We start from the raw sequence: 22,540 nt of genomic DNA, 5'->3' as shown, positions 1-22,540 counted from the left end.
TTGGGTTGTTTCCACTTTTTAGCCATTAATAATGCTGCTGTGAACATTCATTTAGTTATTGTCTGGACATATCTTTTTATTTCCCTGGCATCACATTTTATCCTCTCAGTTAATTGTGTTGATTTCACCATCTCTCAGTCTTTTTTTTTTTTTTAAATTGTCATTCACAGAAACCACTCTCTAGGAACAAAGGAACCAGCTGGTACCATTTCCCTCCAGTGCCCCTCAGCACAAGCACAGAGCCATCTGTGGGAAGCAGTGCAGCTCTGACACTGGCTGCCTAATCTGCTTACACCAAGCACCATCCCCTCGCACTCCAGTGGAACTGCCCTGCTCAATCATTCTTGCCTCAGTTCCACCACAGCAGGCCTCTCCCCCAGAAAATCAGCACAAGCCCCTTCCCACACCTCATCTGACCAAATTCAGGAAGGCCTGAGTTCCAGTGGAGGTGGTGACAGGTCTCATTTCACAAGCACACCAGGGCACACCTAGTTAAAAGTTGCCACATTCAGGCCAGGTACCAAACACTACCCAGAGCAGTGAGGGAGTGCCTCTGCAGATGAAGGATAGAGCAGTCAGAACTGAACAGCAGAGTACATGCTGCACACACTAGACATACCCCCCTGAGCACGAGACCCTGGGTGCTACATGACGTCTTTTCTCATAAGTCCATTACTTTTGGGAGAAGATAACATAACTGGCTTTTCTAACACAGAGAAGCTGGAAGAGACCTAGATAAAATGAGAAAAAAGAGGATTTTATCTCAAATGAGAGAACAGGATAAAGCCACAGGTCCAGAGATTGAAGTGAGACAGATGTAAATATTATGGCTGATGGAGGATTTAAAGCAGTGACCATAGGGACACTCACTGGACTTGAGAAAAGAACAACAACATCAGTGAGACCCTTACAACAGAGATAAAAGAGTTAAAAAAGAATCAGAGTTGAAGAGTGGAATAAATGAGTTAAGAAACACACCTAATGCAATGAACAGTAGGCTGGTAAAAACAGAGGAACAAATTAACCACTAAGAAGTCAAAGGAATGGAAAGCAATGAAGCCAAAGAAGGGGGAGAAAGAAGAATTATGCAAAATGAGACCAGACCTAGGGAACTCAGTGACTCCATCAAATGTAATAACATTCATGTTATAGGAGTCCCAGTAGAAGAAGACAGAAAAAAGGTGTAAGAAAACTTGTTTCTAGACATATAGCTGAAAATGTCCCTAATCTAGGGAAGGCAACAGACATCAAGATCCAGGAGACACAGAAAACTATCCAAATCAACAATAGTAGGCTAACACCAAGACCTATTGTAATTGAATTTGCAAAATACACTGATAAAGGAAACATCTTAAAAGCAGGAGAGCAAGTCAGTAACTTTCCGGGGAAACCCCTTAAGGCTAGCAGGAACTTTTTCAGCAGAAACTTTGCAAGCCAGAAGGGAGTGGTATTATCTATTCAACGTGGTGAATGAGAAAAATCTGTAGCCAAGAATACTCTATCCAGCAAGCCTATTACTCAGAATAGGAGAGATAGAGTTTCCCAGATAAAAACTAAAGGAGTTCGGACTACTAAACTAGCACCACAAGAAATATTAAAGGGGACTCTTTGAGTGGAAAGAAGAGACCAAATGTGACAGTATAAAGGCAGGAAACACAAAAGTAGCAAAAATGAACAATTTATATAAAAAATAAGTTAAGGAACTCAGGAAAAAAGGATATAAAATATAATACCTTACCTAAAGCATGGGGAGAAGAGATAAGAATGGGCTCAAACTTAAAGACCAGCAGCTTAATATAGACTTCTATATGCAGAAGAGGTTATACACAAATTATATATCAAAACCCACTAATAGTGGTGCCTGTGTGGTTTAGTTGGTTAAACATCTGACTTGATTTCAGCTCAGGTCATAACCTCAGGGTTGTGAGATTGAGCCCCGCACTGTACTCTATTCCGGCCATGGAGTCTGCTTAAGATTCTCTTTCCCTCTCCCCACTCCACTCATGCCCTCTCTAAAAAGAAAACAAAACCACTGATAAACACTTAAAGAGGAGAAAGAAATCAAATATATCACTAAAGAAAACCAGTAAAATATCAACGACACAAAAAATGATCAGAGAAAATCTCTAGAAACAACCACAAAGCAAGTAGTAAAATGACATATACATGTCTATCAATAATTACTTTGGATATAAATGGGGTAAGTGCTCCAATCAAAATACATAGGATGTCAGAGTGGATTAAAAAGAAGAAGAAGAAGAAGAAGACCACCCATGTATAAGCCACTTGCAAGAGTTTTATTTTTGTCATAAGAACACCTGCAGATTGGAAGTCAGGGGATGGAAAAAACATGTATCCTGCAAATGGATATAAAAAGAAAGCCAGTATAGTAATACTTACATTGGACAAAACAGAGTCTAAAAGAACGACTGCAGTAAGAGACAAGAGCACTATATCATAATGAAGAGGACAATCTGACAGGAAGAAGAACTATCTATTGTAAATATTTATGCACCCAACATGGGATCATCCAAGTATATAAAACAATTAATGACTAACATAAAAGAACTAATTGATAATAATACAGTAATACTAGGGTCCTTTGATTTTATTATATATGTTTTAAATGAAATTCATTTCTTTTATTCCCAATTGCAAAAGTATCCATGAAGACAATGTGCAATTCAGATATTTTAGGAAGGAATAGAAATAATCAATAGTTGGGTACTTTAACTTACCACTTACATCAAAAGACAGGTCAGAAAGTCAACAAAGAAACAGTGGCTTTATATGATGCACTGGACTAGATGGACTAAGGAGATATATTCAAAATATTCCATTCTTAAACAACAGAATACACATTCTGGAACATTCTGTAGAATAGATCACATATTAGGCAACAAAACAAGTGTTTTTTTTAAATTTAATTTTTTTCAGTGTTCCCAAATTCATTGTTTATGCACCACACCCAGTGCTCCATGCAATATGTGCCCTCCATAATACCCACAAAACCTGTCTTAATAAATACAAGAATATTGAAGTCATACCATGCACCTTTTCTGATCACAATACTATTAAATTAGAAGTCAGCCACAGGAAACAGTCTGAAAGACCACAAATACATGTTGGTTAAGTAACTTTCTACTAAACAATGAATGGACCAATGAGGAAATAAAAGAATAAATTTTTTAAAATACATGGAAGCAAATGAAAATGAAAACACAATTGCCCAAACTTTTGAGATACAGTAAATATGGTTCTAAGAGGGAAGTATATAGCAATGCAGGCCTACCTCAAGAAATAAGAAAAATCTACAACAACCTAACCATCACCTAAAGAATATAGAAAAAGAACAACAAATGAAGCCTAAAGGCAGCAGAAGGAAGGAGATAATAAAAATTAGAGCAGTAGTAGTAGTAGTAGGTAGCTCAGTTGGTTAAGCAGCGGACTCTTGATTTCAGCTCAGGTCATGATCTCTGAGTCCTGGGATTGAGCCCTGCTTCTGTCTCTGTGCTCAGCGGGGAGTCAACTGGAGGATTCTCTACTCCCTCTCCATTTGACCCTCTCCCCACCTTCTCTCTCTCTCTCAAATAAATTTTTTAAAAAATTAGAGCAGAAGTAAACACTATAGAAAATTTTAAAAGACAAAAATAGGAGAGACCAATGAAACCAGGAGCTGGTTCTTTGAAAAAATTAATAAAACCGATAAGGCTTTAGCCAGAGTTATCAGAAAGAAGAGAAAAAGGACCCCAATAAAATCACAGAAGAGAGAGTAGAAATAACAATCAACACCACAGAAATGCAGACAATTATAAAAGAATATTATGAATGACTGTATGCCAACAATTTGGACGATGTAGAATAATGGATAAATTCCTAGAAACATATAAATTACCAGAACTGAAACAAGAATAGAAAATTTGAAGAGACTGAAAACCAGCAAAGAAATGGAATCATTATTCCAAAACTATGAACAAACACAAGTCCAGGACCAGAGGCAAATTCTACAGAGCATTTTAAAGGAAGAGTTAGTTCTCTTCTCAAACTATTCCAAAAAACAGAAAAGGAAGGAAAAATTCCAAATTCACTCTATGAGGCCATTATTACCCTGATACCCAAACTAGACAAAGACACCACAAAAAGAACTCTAAGCCAATATCTTTGGTGAACATGGTTGCAAAAATCCTCAACAAAATAATCCAAACTGAATCCAACAATACATTAAAAAAATCATCACCATGATCAAATGGGACTTATTCCTAGGATATGGGGGTGTTTTAATATCTGCAAATCAATCATTGTGATACACCAAAATAATAATAGTAGAAGAATCATCTGATCATTTCAAAAGATGTACTTAAAGCATTTGAGGGGCACCTGGGTGGCTCAGTGGGTTAAATCCTCTGCCTTTGGCTCAGGTCATGATTCTGGCGTCCTGGGATCTAGCCCCGCCTCAAGCTCCCTGATAGGTGGGGGAGCTTTCCCCTCTCTCTCTCTCTGCCTGACTCTCTGTCTACTTGTGATCTCTGTCTGTCAAATAAATAAATAAAATCTTTTTAAAAAAGCATTTGATAAAGTGCAACATCCATTCATGATAAAAGAGTAAAAAATCCATTCATGATTAAAAGCTTCAAAAAGTAGGTTTAGAAGGAATATACTTCAACATAATAAAGGTCATATATAGAAAATGCACAGGTAATGACACCCTAAATGGGAAAAAACAGAACAGAGTTTTCCGTGAATACGACTGGATTTCATGCCATTAGAAAATCCATTCTCCCGGGTCTTTTGAGATAAGCTTTCACCTCAGGTTTCCTGTGCAGCTCTCATTTTACAATGCCTTTCAAATTCTCACACTCTTAAGATCCTTAAAGAAATTTGAGGCACACCTTAAGTCCTTCTCAGGGCATATAAAGGGTTTATAGTTTTGGCTTCATCCATAGGCCATGTCTTCCTGGATTTGCTTTTAACCCAGAAGCCATTTCTTTATTTTAGCATTATTTGACAATACAGCATGTGGAGAGGCTGTAAATGAGGAACAGATAGGTGAACCCAGTAAGTCCTGGTTCCTTCATATTGAATCGTCTTTCTTTAGCTTATCTCTCCTACCAGTTTTACTTTCATGTGGTTTGTGGCACAAGTTCCTTTTCCCTCTAGTGTCATTTTCTTCACTTGTCTAGAAACCTTTGCTGTAAGCCTCTCAAGGGCCATCAGGTTTCCACTCACAGTCTCTTGGAAGCCCTTTTGGTTTTCATTCTTACTCTTCTCTACTTCTCACTCTTACTCTTCTTTCAGGTTCCACCCACCTCCTGGTTCAAAGAAGGTTTAGTTTCAGTTTTTTGGTTTTCTTTTTTAATGGCAGCACCCCATTTTAATGTCAGTATCTGTGCCAGTTATTTATTGCCGTACAATAAACCATCTCAAAACCTAGTGGCTGAAAACAGCATTCATCTTGTTTACAAATCTTTGGACAAGGCTGAGTCAGGCCAACTCATTTCTTCTTCATTTGGCATCACCTGGGATGACTGGAAGCTGGGAACTGGAATCATCTAAAACCTTGTTCATGCATATGTTTGGCTGTTGAGGCTGGCTGGCTTTTGGCTAGGATGTTAGCTAGGGCGGTCTCAGCTGGAATATTTGCATGAAGACTTAACTAGGTACCCTGGGCTTTCCCACAACAGCTGGATTCTAAGGGTGAGGTTTCCTAGAAGAAGAAAGTCAGATGGAAGCTAAATCACATTTTCTAACCTCGCCTTAAAAATCACACCACAGCTCTGCCATATTCTGTTCACTAGGAACCAGTTACTAAGGCCAACACATATGAAGTGGAGGGGTTGTCATGGGAGAAGTGTCAGTTTATAAAACCACCACATCCACTTGTCTTTCCAGTCCTATCCTAAGGAAAGGAGTTCTTCCCTACTCAGCATCACTGAAACTCCAGCACGTTTTTTGGTTGTTTTCATTGCTTAGTATATTCTCTTATTTTGTGGGAAGCAACAAAGGATTGTAACACTGTCGAGTTAAAGAATTTTTTTTATCCAAAAATATATGGATAATCTCACTAAATTTTTCCCCACTATTTTTTTTTTTTTTACTGAGAGATGTGATTTTTTAACCTTGTGAATCATTTCTCTTCAGAATGCAATTGAAATTAGCATAAAACAGTTGTAATTCAGAAAAAGGCTGATGGCAATAGAATCAGTATTTATAGATTCATTAATTAGAGTCTTATTTTCAATGTCTTATTTTGGTAAGCATTTATTGGCTCAGACCTACATAAGTCAATATGGGATTCCTAAAATGTCTTTAAAAATTATGGAGTACATGGGCACCTGGGTGGCTCAGTTAAGTGCCTTTTGCTTGGGTCGTAATCCTGGGATGCTGGGATTGAGCCCCATGCTGGGCTTCCTGATCAGTGGGGAGTCTGCTTCTCCCTCTCCCTGCTCTTGTGCTCTTGCTGTCTTGCTCTCTCTCCCTCTCAAATAAATAAAATCTTTAAAAAAAATTATGGAGTGTTAAGACAAGGGAAGGGTTAAGAGACTTTCTACTAAGATGTGACTTACAGTTATTTTATGGAGGAAAAATCTGAAACAATCAGAAAAATAAAAGTATAAATATTAAATACAAATGTGTTGCAAAGAGGATGACAGCAGAGATCGATTTTAGCAACTCCTAGTGGTTTGAATTTTGTTCTTCATTTCTTAGTTATTTGAGGTTCTGCATTCCAAGACTGTACTACAATATAGATAACATTTTGTTGAAAATGAACTTATTTTAAAATCTGAGCACCTGCCCGGAGCAGTCAGTAACGTATGTGCCTCTTGATCTTGGGGGTGTGAGTCAAGCCCCATGTTTGGTGCAGAGATTTAAAATCTTTGAAAAAAATTTGGGGCCTTAGTTTTGCATTAGACTCTTTTCTCTCTGCTTCCAACTATATTATTTTATTCATGCAGGTTGATGATCTAACAGCAAAACTGGAAACTATGTCTTCAAGAAACCAGGTTCTTATTCAGGAGTTATCATCTATGAAAGAAATACCGACGAAATGTGAAATTCTAAAGAAGAATAAAAAGAAGTTGGGGAACAACAAAAAGTAAACCTCAGAAGTTGTGTAGAAGTCAACATGGTAGGATATAGTAAAATAGAACAATATAAATGGGATTTTGAAGAAAGGACAAGATTGAATGTAGAAAAAAAATTAAAAGAAGTCGATCTATTTTTAGAGGTTAATTTATTTGTCTATAAAATGCTTTAATTCATTTTACTCCAAATTACATTTTGGTTATATGCAGTGTAGAGTTTTCCTCTACTTCCTTTATAACAATTTGGTAAATTTCTGAAAGCATTTGTTCCTTCCCTTTAAAAAATTTCAGTTTTCATTATTATTCACACTAAATTGAACTTTCAAAATGATTCACAGTAGAAAGTCATTTTATTTTTTAAGACCAGTTAGTATAAAACAAGGCTATTGAGAGGAAAAGAAAAAACTGTGCTTTAAAAATTTTGACCATGGGGACCATGGGTGGCTCAGTCAGTTGCTTGTTTGGGCTCCATTCTGGGAATTCCTACATAAAAGAAATGGTACCGTACTTGGATTATTCCTTTTTTTTATATTAAATATCTTATTTATTTATTTGGAAAGCCCAAGTGGGGGATGGACAGGTAGAGAGAAAATTCCAGGCATATTTCATGCTGAGTAGGACACAGGGCTTTCTCCAAGGACCCTGAGATCACTATCTGAGCAGAAACCAAGAGTCAAGCACTCAGATGACTGAGTCAGCCAGGCACCCCAGGTACCTCGATTATTCTGAAGTTGTATTGTTCACTTTTTAAAAATTTAAATGATTTTATTATTCTTTGAATTATCAGATTGCATGAGTTGTAATGTAAGAATGAAAATTATTCACATTTAGTTCAGTTTCACATTAATGATAAATATTTTACATTTCAGCTTTTTTTTTCCACTTTAAAAATTGCTCTCTGAATCATTGACACAAAACTAAAAGAAAGAAATATACTATAATTACCCAGGTTGAAACAATTTTAAAACTATGCTTTTAATTTGCTTTAGACGCAAGTAGCATTTCAAGAAAGCATAGCACAGTTAAGAGAAAATAATAATGCTTCAGGAAGAAGTCAAATGGAACTCAGAATTAAAGAGCTGGAATTTGAATTATCCAAAATGAAAAATTCTCAAGACGTTACTAAAACAGAATTGGACAGATACAAGCACCTCTACCTAGAAGAAGTAACACATCGAATGTCATTGACAAATGAACTGAACAAGTAAGTTAATACAATCATAGAAAGTAGAGTTAGCTTATTAATTTGCCTCTAAACCATAATTTTTTGGAGCCACGTTCATGAGATCAGTAGTAAGTGAAAGCCAACTAGATAGTATAATTTTGAAAAATGATGTTTGTAAATGAACTTATTGTCAAAATACTAGTCCAAGTCAGTTTGCATTTTTCTTTTTTTTTGTTGTTTTAAATGATTTTATTTTTTTCCCTTGAATATTTTCAGTTAATCTGATCTCCTAATCTTTAAACTAATTGTTTGAAGGTTTATAATTTAGACAGCATATTATTATAAAATTTTCAGAATTACCCTAAATAGAAATGAGTTTATTAATATTTATTTATTAATGTTAGTTTATTTTTGGAAGAGTACATCTTTAACCCAAAAGGTCAAGATGGAAATGGTAGATTCCACCTCCAATACCCTGGTATCTGTGCTATATCCTAATTGCTTCTGGAGCTGTTTCAATTCTTTCTGATCATGACTCTGCCATCTACTTGTCCTCTAGCAATTGTTCATCTAAATTTTTCCTCAGTGCCAAATGCTCAATCTCTCTGAGGTAATGTGTGAAATATACAAGAGTGGTGAAACCCAACGCTTGAAAAATGTCTTTGAGGGATTTTTAAAATTTTTATTTTCGTTTAAAGATTTTACATATTTATTTGGCAGAGAGAGAGAGAGCAAGTGAGCATAAGCAGAGGGGAGCAGCAGGCAGAGGGTGAGGGAGAAGCAGGCTTCCCTCTAGCAAGGAGCCCAGTGTTGGTCTCAATTCCAGGACTGTGGGGTCCTGACCTGAGCTGAAGGCAGATGGTTAACCGACTGAGCCACCCAGACCCCAGGCTGGTTTATTTTTGCAGCTCTAAACTGGTTTACTAAATATAAGTATGTATCATGGCATCGCCAAGAATCTTTTAAGTACAACCATTCCAGAAGGCAGCAGGTATAACCTGTTAGGCCATGGACATGACTGATAGCCATTTCTCTCCCTCCTTAATTTGAATTACTTGTTAGTTAGGAACCCTAGAAATATATGTACTTCTTTAGAACAGTTTTAATCCTATAATTATACATAGTAGGTCTGCTCTGTCACATTTACATGTCAAAACACTATTTAATGGCACATTCTGTTTACTGTTATGGAAACCTTAAAAATTCAAGTAATTTAGGACTGATTTGGGGAGAAATACTAAGCAATACTAAGCATTGTGTTTCATTATCTGAACAGGACTAGCGAGAGGCTGGCAGAGACCAGTACCAATCTTCTTTTTTTTTTTTTAATTAAATTTATTTCTTTTCAGCATAACAGTATTCATTATTTTTTCACCACACCCAGTGCTCCATGCAATCCATGCACTCTATAATACTCAACACCTCGTACCCCAACCTCCCACCCCCCCACACTTCAAACCCCTCAGATTGTTTTTCAGAGTCCATAGTCTCTCATGATTCACCTCCCCTTCCAATTTCTCCCAACTCCCTTCTCCTAACGCCCCATATCCTCCATGCTATTTGTTATGCTCCACAAATAAGTGAAACCATATGATGATAGACTCTGCTTGACTTATTTCACTCAGCATAATCTCTTCCAGTCCTGTCCATGTTGCTACAAAAGTTGGGTATTCATCCTTTCTGATGGAGGCATAATACTTCATAGTGTATATGACCACATCTTCCTTATCCATTCATCCGTTGAAGGGCATCTTGGTTCTTTCCATAGTTTGGTGACCGTGGCCATTGCTGTTATAAACATTGGGGTACAGATGGCCCTTCTTTTCACTACATAGGAAAGTTCTATTTTTAATTTCTTGAGGAATCTCCACACTCTTCTCCAAAGAGGCTGCACCAACCTGCATTCCCACCAACAGTTTAGGAGGGTTCCCCTTTCTCCACATCCCCTCCAACACATGTTGTTTCCTGTCTTGTTAATTGTGGCCATTCTAACTGGTGTAAGGTGGTATCCCAATGTGGTTTTAATTTGAATCTCCCTGATGGCTAGTGATGATGAACATATTTTCATGTGTCTGATAGCCATTTGTATGTCTTCATTGGAGAAGGGTCTGTTCATATCTTCTGCCCATTTCTTTATATGATTGTCTCTTGTGTGTGTTGAGTTTCAGGAGTTTTTTTATAGATCCTGGATATCAAACTTTTGTCTGTACTGTCTCGAATCACTAAGGAAATGTTGAAAAACAAAAATAAAACTGGGGGCATCATGTTACCTGATTTCAAGCTTTATTACAAAGCTGTGGTCACAAAGACAGCATGGTACTGGCTTAAAAACAGGTGCACAGACCAGTAGAACAGAGTAGAGAGCCCAGATATGGACCCTCAACTCTATGGTTAATTAATCTTCGACAAAACAGGAAAAAATATCCAGTGGAAAAAAGACAGTCTCTTCAATAAATGGTGCTGGGAAAACGGGACAGCTATAAGTAGAAGAATGAAACTCGACCATTCTCTTACACCATACACAAAGATAAACTCAAAATGGATAAAAGACCTCAACGTGAGAGAGGAATCCATCAGAATCCTAGAGGAGAACATAGGCAGTAACCTCTTTGATATCAGCCTCAGCAACTTCTTTCAAGATAGGTCTCCAAAGGCAAAGGAAACAAAAGCAAAGATGAACTTTTGGGACTTCATCAAAATCACAAGCTTTTGCACAGCCAAGGAAACAGTCAACAAAACAAAGAGGCAACCCACGGAATGGGAGAACATATTTGCAAATGACAGTACAGACAAAAGGTTGATATCCAGGATCTATAATGAACTCCTCAAACTCAACACACACAAAACAGGCAATCATATCAAAAAATGGGTAGAAGATATGAACAGAGACTTCTTCAATGAAGACATACAAATGGCTATATCCCTTTCTGATAGGCGGTTTATGTTCCCCACCCCACCGACAGTTTATCTTCTCATATATCACCTTGGATTCACATCTCATTGCCAGACCTCTTACCGTGCAGAACGTGGTCACTTTTCTATTTGTAGAATTATAACAGTTCTTTTCTTAGATCTCAGGTTGAGTTCACAGGTGTTCAGAATGATTTGAAAACTCTAGCTGAATTACAGGGATGGGACAAAACTATCATCCTCTATGCCTCTGCGATATTCCTCTTCTACCAGCAATTTTGTATATTTAATAGACCAATATTAATTGTACTTTTTATCAGATTTATCTAAATAGCGTTACTTGTATTTCTTCTGTTACCTAAGATTAAAATAAGTAGGGGCTTATTTTATTTATGTGATTATCTTTCTTTCTTTCTATCTTAGTGGTTTTTTTATATTAACATTTTTTTATTAATTTCTTTTCAGTGTAACAGAATTCATTGTTTATTCACCACACCCAGTGCTCCATGCAATTCATGTCCTCCATAATACCCACCACCTGGCTCCCCCAACCTCCCACCCCCAGCCCCTTCAAAACTGTCAGATTGTTTTTCAGAGTCCATAGTCTCTCATGATTCATCTCCCCTTCCAATTTCCCTCAACTCCCTTTTCCTCTTGAGTGTCAATTATCATATGGTTTCACTTATTTGTGGAGCATAACAACATGGAGGACATAATAGTGTTATTTTAAGTTCACATTTCATAAGCTATATATAATTCCTACAGTAATGTCTCTTTTTTAACTTGGACATTATAAATATTTGACTAATTTCAGGCACAGCAGGAGTTGGAAGAAAATATAACTAGAGCAGCAAAAGAAGGTATGTTGCCAAATTTCTGAATTAAGGTGGTCATTGATTTCTGAAATAAACTATGAAAACTAAATGGCATTGCTTTCCATTGTTTGGATAATGGTACTATGTTAAAATTTTTAATATATATCTAATAAAAATGTAAAACATAAACATAATGAGATATATACTTATTCCTCATTTAGTCATTGTGTTTTAGACTTTAAAAAAAATCTCCAAATGCCTATTTACCTGTTATTTCAAGCTGTAATCTTCCTTCACTTCTGCCTCTGGAATTGTCAACCTAAATATGTGGGCTTTCTCAAATCCTTGTTTCTGCTAATGATATAAACACCCCCCCCCCCCAAAAAAGGCAGTCTTGTCTTAGGTAATAGTTAAGCAATTATCGTTCAAATAGCTGTCACTTGACAGGTGACATTTAAATCTCCAGTCATTGATTTACCTTTTGCATTGGGTAAAATTCCAAGCTCTGTACATGGAATAAAAACACCCAAATCAGTTTGGTTCTTGCCAGATTTTTCAGACTTCTCTATCGCTAACATTTACCCTACTCTGCGGCTTTGCTCTCCCACCTCTTCAGCATCAACTACTTGCAATTCCACAAGTGTTCTTTCTCACTCTCTATGTACATTCTTTGTATATGCGTCTTCCCTTTACCTGGCATGCTTCTTCCCTGTCCTTCAGGTATCAGCTTACATATCCCCTCCACCAAAAAGCAGACAATATTAATAGAAAACTAGGATTTTACTTCTGTGCGTTCTTATGTTCAACTCTGAAAATTGCCTGTTTGATTTTTCAGTCTGTCCTATATGATTGTTCATGGGTGGGCTCTGTTATCATCTTGTAATTAGAAAAACAGAAGCTCTAATATTTATCCACAACAGCAATTACCTCAGTGGGCAACCGTGAGCAAAATATATTTAAAAGTGATCTTGTAGAAACAATCAAGTGGCTTGTTGGTCTGGAAGGCTCCCCTCTCTTCCTAAAGACAAGAGATTTTTCTGCTAGTCTTGACCATAAAAATCCAATGGATCCTGCTATACTTGACCACAGAGATAAGAATAGATGAATGAGGTAGCAGGATGTCCAGGAAGTAGGAGTGGGTGCCATTTTAATCTGTATCCTAAAGTGAGCTGATTACCTTCCAAAGAAATCCAGTCACCCACAAAATCAGCCTGAGATCAGAATTATACACGTCTGGATCTCTACCAGAGCAGAGGATGCCAGTGGGCGATCTTTTTGTTTATCTATTTTTGTTTGTATACTTCATCAATCTTACCTTGGGCCCATTTGGGCTGAACCTTCTCTTTTATCTTCCCTTTCTTTCCTCTCTCTCTCTCTGTCTCTTCCTTTTCTTTTCTTTTCTTTTTTCTCTCATTTGGATGGGGAACCCTGATTGCTCAGAAGCATTCCAGGGTGCACCTTGACTGTAACACGGTCAATATATCCAGCTACATCCATTCAGCCATCTCTCACCTAAATGACTAGGAGGAGGAATGCCCAACAGAAGAAAAATACAGAGGATGGGCCTTCTGCAACAGAGCCAATGGCTATCAACATAGACAATATGTCGGAAAGAGAATTCAGGCTAACAATTTTCCAGGCAATAGCTAGGTTGGAGAAAGCCATGAATGACCAAATGGAATTGATTAGGGCTGAGCTGAAAGTGACCAGAGATCATGTTTTCAATGTTAGGGAAGAGCTGAAAGCTACCAGGAGTGAGCTTCACAATGCTCTCAATGAGTTCCAATCTAATCTAAATTCTCCCAAAGCTAGGGTAACTGAGACAGAATATAGAATTAGTGATCTGGAGGACAAACAGATAGAGAGAAAGGATCAGGAGGAAGCCTGGAACAAACAGCTTAGAAGCCACGAAAACTGAATCAGGGAAATAAATGATGCCTTGAAATGTTCCAACATCAGCATTATTGGAATCCCTGAAGGGGAGGATAAAGAAGTATAGAAGATATAGTGGAACAAGTTCTTCATGAACATTTTCCCAATTGCATGAATGGAACCAGTGTTCATGTCCTAGAGGCCGAACGGTCTCCACCCAAGACTATAGATTCCAGAAAAACATCAAGGCACCTGATAGTCAAATTGAGGAATCATAATTGTAGATATAATCTCTTGAAAGCTGCTAGGTAAAAGAGGCTCCTTGCTTACAGAGGAAAGCCCATCAGGATAATGTCAGACCTGTCCACAGAGACCTGGAAAACCAGTAAGGGCTGGCAAGATATATTCAGGGCACGGAATGAGAAGAACATGCAGCCAAGAATACTTTATCCAGCAAGACTGACATTCAAAATGGATGCAGAGATAAAGAGTTTCCAAGACTGGCAAGGCTTAAAAGACTATGCAACCACCAAGCCGATACTGCAGGAAATATTAAGGAGGGTTCTATAAAAGAGGAAAGATCCTAAGAATAGCATTGAACAGAAATATAGAGACAATCTACAGAAAGAAAGACTTCAAAGGCAACACAATGTCAATAAAAACATATCTATCAATAATCACTCTCAATGTGAATGGCTAAATGTGCCCATAAAATGGCACAGGGTTGCAGATTGGATAAAATGACAGGACCCATCCATATGTTGTCTACAAGAGACCCATTTTGAACGTAAAGATACACCCAGACTAAAAGGGAAGGGATGGAGAAGCATCTTTAAGGCCGGGATAGAGATTCTCAAATAAGACAAATTAGATTTTAAACTAAAGACTGTAGTCAGAGATCCACAAGGACAGTACATCATTCCAAAAGGGACTATCCACCAAGATGATATAACAATTGTAAATATCTATGCCCCCAAAATGGGAGCAGCCGATTACATAAGAAAACTGTTAATCAAGATAATCAGATTGATATGAATACACTAATCATAGGAGATCTTAACATGCCTCTCTCAGAAATAGACAGATCATCGAAGCAGAAAATCAATAAAGAAACAAGAGCATTGAATGACACATTGGACCAGATAGACCTCATAGATATACACAGAACATTCCACCCTAAAACAACAGAATACTCATTCTTCTCAAGTGCACATGGAACCTTCTCCAGAATAAACCACATACTGGGTCACAAATCAGGACTCAACTGATACCAAAGGACTGAGATGATTCCCTGCACATTCTCAGATCACAATGCTTTGAAACTGGAGCTCAATTACAAGGAAAAGTTCAGAAGGAACTCAGACACCTGGAAGCTAAAGACCACCTTACTTAAGAATGTTTGTATCAACCAGGAGATCAAAGAAGAATTGAAACAATTCATGGAAACCAATGAGAATGAAGACACTTTGGTCCAAAGGCTATGGGATACAGCAGAGCTGGTCCATATATGTATGGACCATATATGGTCCATATATGTATTATGTATCCCATACATACATATATGTATGGGAAATACATAGCCATCCAAGCCTCCCTCAAAAAAATTGAAAAATCCAGAACACAGCAGCTGTCTCTACACCTTAAAGGATTGGAGAATCAACAACAAATCAAACCAACTCCACACATAAGAAGGGAAATCATCATGATTAGAGCTGAGATCAATGAGATAGAAACCAGAGAAACAGTAGAACGTATCAATGAAACTTGAAGCTTGGTTTTTGAAAGAATCAATAAGATCAATAAACCATTGGCCACACTAATCCAAAAGAAAAGAGAGAAATCCCAAATTCATAAAATTATTAATGAAAAGGGAGAGATCACAACGAACACCAAGGAAGTAGAAACAATCATCAGAAGTTATTATCAACAGTTATATGCCAACAAGCTAAGCAACCTAGATGAAATGGATGCATTCCTGGAAAACTATAAACTCCCAAAATTGAACCAGGAAGAAACCAACAACCTGAATAGACCGAGATCTAGTAATGAGATTGAAGCAGTGATCAAAAACCTCCCCAAAAGCAAGAGCCCAGGACCTGATGAATTCCCTGGGGAATTCTACCAAACTTTCAAAGAAGAAATAACACCTATTCTCCTGAAGCTGTTTCAAAAATGTGAAGCAGAAGGAAAAGTTCCAGACTCTTTCTATGAAGCCAGCATTACCTTGATCCCCAAACCAGGCAAAGACCCTACCAAAAGGAGAATTTCAGACCAATGTCACTGATAAATATGGATGCTAAGATTCTCAACAACATCCTAGCAAACAGGATCCAACAGCACATTAAAAAGATTATCCACCATGACCAGGTGGGATTCATTCCTGGGCAACAAGGATGGTTCAACATTCGCAAATCAATCAATGTGATAGAACAAATTAATAAGAGGAAAGAAAAGAACCACAAGGTCCTCTCAATTGATGCAGAAAAAGCAGTTGACAAAATCCAGCATCCATTCCTGATTAAAATGCTTCAAAGTATAGGGATAGACGGAATATTCCTGAACTTCATAAAATCTATCTATGAAAGACACACAGCAAATATCATCCTCAATGGGAAAAAGCTTGCAGCCTTCCCTTTGAGATTAGGAACACGACAAGGAGGCCCACTCTCACCACTCATGTTCAACATAGTATTAGAAGTTCTAGCAACAGCAATCAGGCAACAAAGAGGAATAAAAGGTATCCAAATTGGTAATGAAGAAGTCAAACTCTCTCTCTTCGCAGATGATAAGATTCTTTATATGCAAAACCCAAAAGACTCCACCCCCAAACTACTAGAACTCATACAACAATTCAGCAATGTGGCAGGATACAAAGTCAATGTACAGAAATCAGTGGCTTTCTTACACACTAACAATGAAAATACAGAAAGGGATATTAGAGAATCAGTTCCATTTACTATAGCACCAAGAACCATAAGATACCTGGGAATAAACCCAACCAAAGAGGTAAAGGATCTGTATTCGAGGGACTACAAAACAGTCATGAAAGAAATTGAAGAAGACATAAAAAGATGGAAGACCATTCCATGCTCTTGGATAGGAAGAATAAACATTGTTAAAATGTCTATGCTACCTAGAGTAATCTATACTTTTAATGCCATTCGGATCAAAATTCCACCAGTATTTTTCAAAGAGCTGGAGCAAATAATCCAAAAATTTGTATGGAATCAGGAGAGACCCGAATCACTGAGGAAATATTGAAAAACAAAAATAAAACGGGACATCACGTTACCTGATTTCAAGCTTTACTACAAAGCTGTGATCACCAAGACAGCATGGTACTGGCATAAAAACAGACACACAGACCAGTGGAACAGAGTAGAGAGCCCAGATATGGACCCTCAACGATATGGTCAAATAATCTTCGACAAAACAGGAAAAAATATTCAGTGGAAAAAAGACAGTCTCTTCAATAAACGATGCTGGGAAAACTGGACAGCTATATTTAGAAGAATGAAACTCGACCATTCTCCTACACCGTACACAAAGATAAACTCAAAATGGATAAAAGACCTCAATGTGAGATGGGAATCCATCAGAATTCTAGAGGAGAACATAGGCAGTAACCTCTTCGATATCAGCCACAGCAACTTCTTTCAAGATATGTCTCCAAAGGCAAAGGAAACAAAAGTGAAGATGAACTTTTAGGACTTCATCAAGATCATAAGCTTCTGCACAGCAAAGGAAACAGTCAACAAAACAAAGAGGCAACCCACGGAATGGGAGAACATATTTGCAAATGACAGTACAGACAAAAGGTTGATATCCAGGATCTATAAAGAACTCCTCAAACTCCACACACAAAAACCAGACAATCATATCAAAAAATGGGCAGTAGATATGAACAGACACTTCTGCAATGAAGACCTACAAATGGCTATCTGACACATGAAAAAATGTTCATCATCACTAGCCATCAGGGAGATTCAAATTAAAACCACCTTACACCAGTTAGAATGACCAAAATTAAGTAGACAGGAAACAACATGTGTTGGAGGGGATGTGGAGAAAGGGGAACCCTCCTACACTGTTGGTGGGAATGCAAGTTGGTGCAGCCACTTTGGAAAACAGTGTGGAGATTCCTCAAGAAATTAAAAATAGAGCTTCCCTATGACCCTGCAATTGCACTACTGGGTATTTACTCCAAAGATAACAGATGTAGTGAAAAGAAGGGCCATCTGTACCCCAATGTTTATAGCAGCAATGGCCACGGTCGCCAAATATGGAAAGAACCAAGATGCTCTTCAACGGACGAATGGATAAAGAAGATGTGGTCTATATACACCATGGAGTATTATGCCTCCATCAGAAAGGATGAATACCCAACTTTTGTAGCAACATGGATGGGACTGGAAGAGATTATGCTCAGTGAAATAAGTCAAGTAGAGAGAGTCAGTTATCATATGGTTTCACTTATTTGTGGAGCGTAACAAATAGCATGGAGGAGAAGGGGAGATGGAGAGGAGAAGGGAGTTGAGGGAAATTGGAAGGGAAGGTGAACCATGAGAGACTATGGACTCTGAAAAACAATTTGAGGGTTTTGAAGGGGTGGGGAACCAGGTGGTGGGTATTATAGAGGGCACAGATTGCATGGAGCACTGGGTGTGGTGTAAAAACAATGAATACTATTACATTGAAAAAAAATTTAATAAAAATGTAGGCAGGAAAAAAATAAAAATTAAAGTGATCTTGTATTTTATATTGTAGTTGTATTAGATTTTTTCATTCTTCATAACACTCATTAGGATTTAACTTTGTTTTTTTACTAACTTTTTGTTAAAAATGAATTATTATAAAGACTGTAATTCTTTTTCTTTTCAGCTGCTGGTGAATTTGAATCAGGCTCATCTGGTGAGGCCACCTCTTTAGAATCTACTTTCGAAAGACATACAAATTGTGACGACATAATGAAAGCATACAGAGAGTACTCAGAGTTTCTGAAGCAAAAGTATAGCATCTGAAAGATAAATAGTAAAAATTTATTTACTGGATGTTTACACAACATTTTAATTGTTTCCTATTAAATGAATGATATGCGAAAATACTTATTAAAGGAAAATATTTCTGGACCATGTGTGTAATGAAATTTATATAATATTTTAAGCTATGTTTCTTAGCAGCTAATTAACTTTTAAGCAGATTTTTTAATGTGGAAATCAGCATTATGGGTTTTATATGCTCCAGGCTGCCCCAATACCAGCTTTCTAAACAGCACCCAACCAACCAAGTTTTCATGAATACTTCAGTCATGTTAATTGATAACTTTTTGCTATTTTCCAATTTTTATTACTACATATGAACATAGATATTTAGACATACATTATTTTGATATATTGCTGCTAAGTTTATTGTCAATGTTTTCACATATTCTAATTTTTATAGTGCCATAAAACCTATGTATAATTTTAATTTTAAATACTGATGCTGGGTCGCCTGGGTGGCTCAGTGGGTTGGGCCTCTGCCTTCAGCTGAGATCATGGTTTCATGATCCTGGGATTGAACCCCACATCAGGCGCTCTGCTCATCAGGGAGTCTGCTTCCATCTCTCTCTCCATCTATCTCTCTGCCTACTTGTGATCTCTCTCTCTCTGTCAAATAAATAAATAAAATCTTTTAAAATATTAAAAAAATAGATAAATAAATACTGATTCATAGCTCTTCCCTCATGTTGAAATAAGATTTGCCTAAGGCTTTTCACCTTTTCTGTTTATTTTTTACTTTTATAGAACAGTCTTAAAATTAGAAGAAAAAAAAGAACTTTTGCCCCAGAACGATTTGCAAGACAATTGTTAAATTATGCCTGATTCCCATAGCATTTATATCCTACATATCAGTACATTCCGCATAACTACTGTACCACCTTGACAATCAGATAATTAATTCTAATAAAGTTGACCCTTGAATAATGCAGGGGTTAAGGTCACTGACCCATTGCAGTCAGAAATATGTGAATAACTTTTGACTCCCCAAGCACTTGAGTACTAATAATCTGCTGTTGACCAGAAAACTTATGTGCACAAAAACAGTTATTTAACCTGTGTTTTGTGTTATATGTATTCCATACTATATTTTTACAATAAAGTAAGCTATACAAAAGAAAATGTTATTAAAATCATAAGGAAGATGAAGCCCCCAAAGTTCATTTTCGCTTTTGTTTCCTTTGCCTTTGGAGACATATCTTGAAAGAAGTTGCTGTGGCTAATATTGAAGAGGTTACTGCCTATGTTCTCCTCTAGGATTCTGATGGATTCCTGTCTCACGTTGAGGTCTTTTATCCATTTTGAGTTTATCTTTGTGTACGGTGTAGGAGAATGGTCGAGTTTCATTCTTCTACATATAGCTGTCCAGTTTTCCCAGCATCGTTTATTGAAGAGACTGTCTTTTTTCCACTGGATATTTTTTCATTCTTTGTCGAAGATTATTTGACCATATAGTTGAGGGTCCATATCTGGGCTCTCTACTCCGTTCCACTGGTCTATGTGTCTGTTTATATGCCAGTACCATGCTGTCTTGGTGATCACAGCTTTGTAATAAAGCTTGAAATCAGGTAACGTGATGCCCCCAGTTTTATTTTTGTTTTTCAACATTTCCTTAGCGATTCATGGTCTCTTCTGATTCCATACAAATTTTTGGATTATTTGCCCCAGCTCTTTGAAAAATACTGGTGGAATTTTGATCAGAGTGGCATTAAAAGTATAGATTGCTCTAGGTAGCATAAACATTTTAACAATGTTTATTCTTCCTATCCAAGAGCATGGAATGGTCTTCCATCTTTTTATGTCTTCAGTTTCTTTAATGAGTGTTTTGTAGTCCCTCGAATACAGATCCTTTACCTCTTTGGTTAGGTTTATTCCCAGGTATCTTATGGTTCGTGGTGCTATAGTAAATGGAATCGATTCTCTAATTTCCCTTTCTTTATTTTCATTGTTAGTGTATAAGAAAGCCACTGATTTCTGTACATTGACTTAGTATCCTTCATCAAAATCAAAAGCTTCTGCACAGCAAAGGAAACAGTCAACAAAACAAAGAGGCAAAACCATGGAATGGGAGAACATATTTGCAAATGAAAGTACAGACAAAAGCTTGATATCCAGGACCTATAAAGAACTCCTCAAACTCAACAGACACAAAACAGACAATCATATAAAAAAAATGGGCAGAAGATATGAACAGACCCTTCTCCAAGGAAGACATACAAATGGCTATCAGACACATGAAAAAATGTTCATCATCACTAGCCATCAGGGATATTAAAATTAAAACCACATTGAGATACCACCATACACCAGTTAGAATGGCCAAAATTAGCAAGACAGGAAATGACATGTGTTGGAGGGGATGTGGAAAAAGGAGAACCCTCTTACACTGTTTGTGGGAATGCAAGTTGGTGCAGCCACTTTGGAGAACAGTGAGGAGATTTCTCAAGAAATTAAAAATAGAGCTTCTCTATGACCCTGCAATTGCACTACTGGGTATTTACCCCAAAGATAACAGATGTAGTGAAAAGAAGGGCCATCTGTACCCCAATGTTTATAGCAGCAATGGGCACGGTCGCCAAATATGGAAAGAACCAAGATGCTCTTCAACGGACGAATGGATAAAGAAGATGTGGTCTATATACACCATGGAGTATTATGCCTCCATCAGAAAGGATGAATACCCAACTTTTGTAGCAACATGGATGGGACTGGAAGAGATTATGCTCAGTGAAATAAGTCAAGTAGAGAGAGTCAGTTATCATATGGTTTCACTTATTTGTGGAGCGTAACAAATAGCATGGAGGAGAAGGGGAGATGGAGAGGAGAAGGGAGTTGAGGGAAATTGGAAGGGAAGGTGAACCATGAGAGACTATGGACTCTGAAAAACAATTTGAGGGTTTTGAAGGGGTGGGGAACCAGGTGGTGGGTATTATAGAGGGCACAGATTGCATGGAGCACTGGGTGTGGTGTAAAAACAATGAATACTATTACATTGAAAAAAAATTTAATAAAAATGTAGGCAGGAAAAAAATAAAAATTAAAGTGATCTTGTATTTTATATTGTAGTTGTATTAGATTTTTTCATTCTTCATAACACTCATTAGGATTTAACTTTGTTTTTTTACTAACTTTTTGTTAAAAATGAATTATTATAAAGACTGTAATTCTTTTTCTTTTCAGCTGCTGGTGAATTTGAATCAGGCTCATCTGGTGAGGCCACCTCTTTAGAATCTACTTTCGAAAGACATACAAATTGTGACGACATAATGAAAGCATACAGAGAGTACTCAGAGTTTCTGAAGCAAAAGTATAGCATCTGAAAGATAAATAGTAAAAATTTATTTACTGGATGTTTACACAACATTTTAATTGTTTCCTATTAAATGAATGATATGCGAAAATACTTATTAAAGGAAAATATTTCTGGACCATGTGTGTAATGAAATTTATATAATATTTTAAGCTATGTTTCTTAGCAGCTAATTAACTTTTAAGCAGATTTTTTAATGTGGAAATCAGCATTATGGGTTTTATATGCTCCAGGCTGCCCCAATACCAGCTTTCTAAACAGCACCCAACCAACCAAGTTTTCATGAATACTTCAGTCATGTTAATTGATAACTTTTTGCTATTTTCCAATTTTTATTACTACATATG

At 37.1% G+C, this 22,540-nt stretch overlaps 1 protein-coding gene across 6 annotated transcripts in view; it reads left to right on the top strand.

Annotated features, from left to right (window-relative positions):
- The window catches only part of LOC131838128 (ankyrin repeat domain-containing protein 7-like), a 66,577-nt gene extending 44,266 nt beyond the window's left edge, over positions 1-22,311 (top strand). For 2 of the 6 annotated variants that reach the window (XR_009356488.1, XR_009356492.1), the window contains exons 9-12: positions 6,954-7,126; positions 8,072-8,286; positions 11,972-12,017; positions 18,726-22,311. Coding sequence is in view for 1 of the 6 variants with exons in the window: in XM_059183849.1 (XP_059039832.1) it covers positions 6,954-7,097 (144 nt within the window). In the remaining 5 variants the exon portion in view is untranslated. Of the gene's footprint in view, positions 1-6,953; positions 7,231-8,071; positions 8,287-9,523; positions 11,616-11,971; positions 12,018-18,725 lie in introns of those variants that run through there. The other 4 variants (XR_009356489.1, XR_009356490.1, XR_009356491.1 and 1 more) reach the window with 4 other exon arrangements.
- Positions 22,312-22,540: the final 229 nt, after the last annotated feature.

The sequence above is a fragment of the Mustela lutreola genome, chromosome 8, assembly GCF_030435805.1.
Source record: "Mustela lutreola isolate mMusLut2 chromosome 8, mMusLut2.pri, whole genome shotgun sequence".
Taxonomy (NCBI): domain Eukaryota; kingdom Metazoa; phylum Chordata; class Mammalia; order Carnivora; family Mustelidae; genus Mustela; species Mustela lutreola.
Note: the sequence above shows the minus strand (reverse complement) of the source record. Positions and strands in the feature narration are given on the sequence as shown.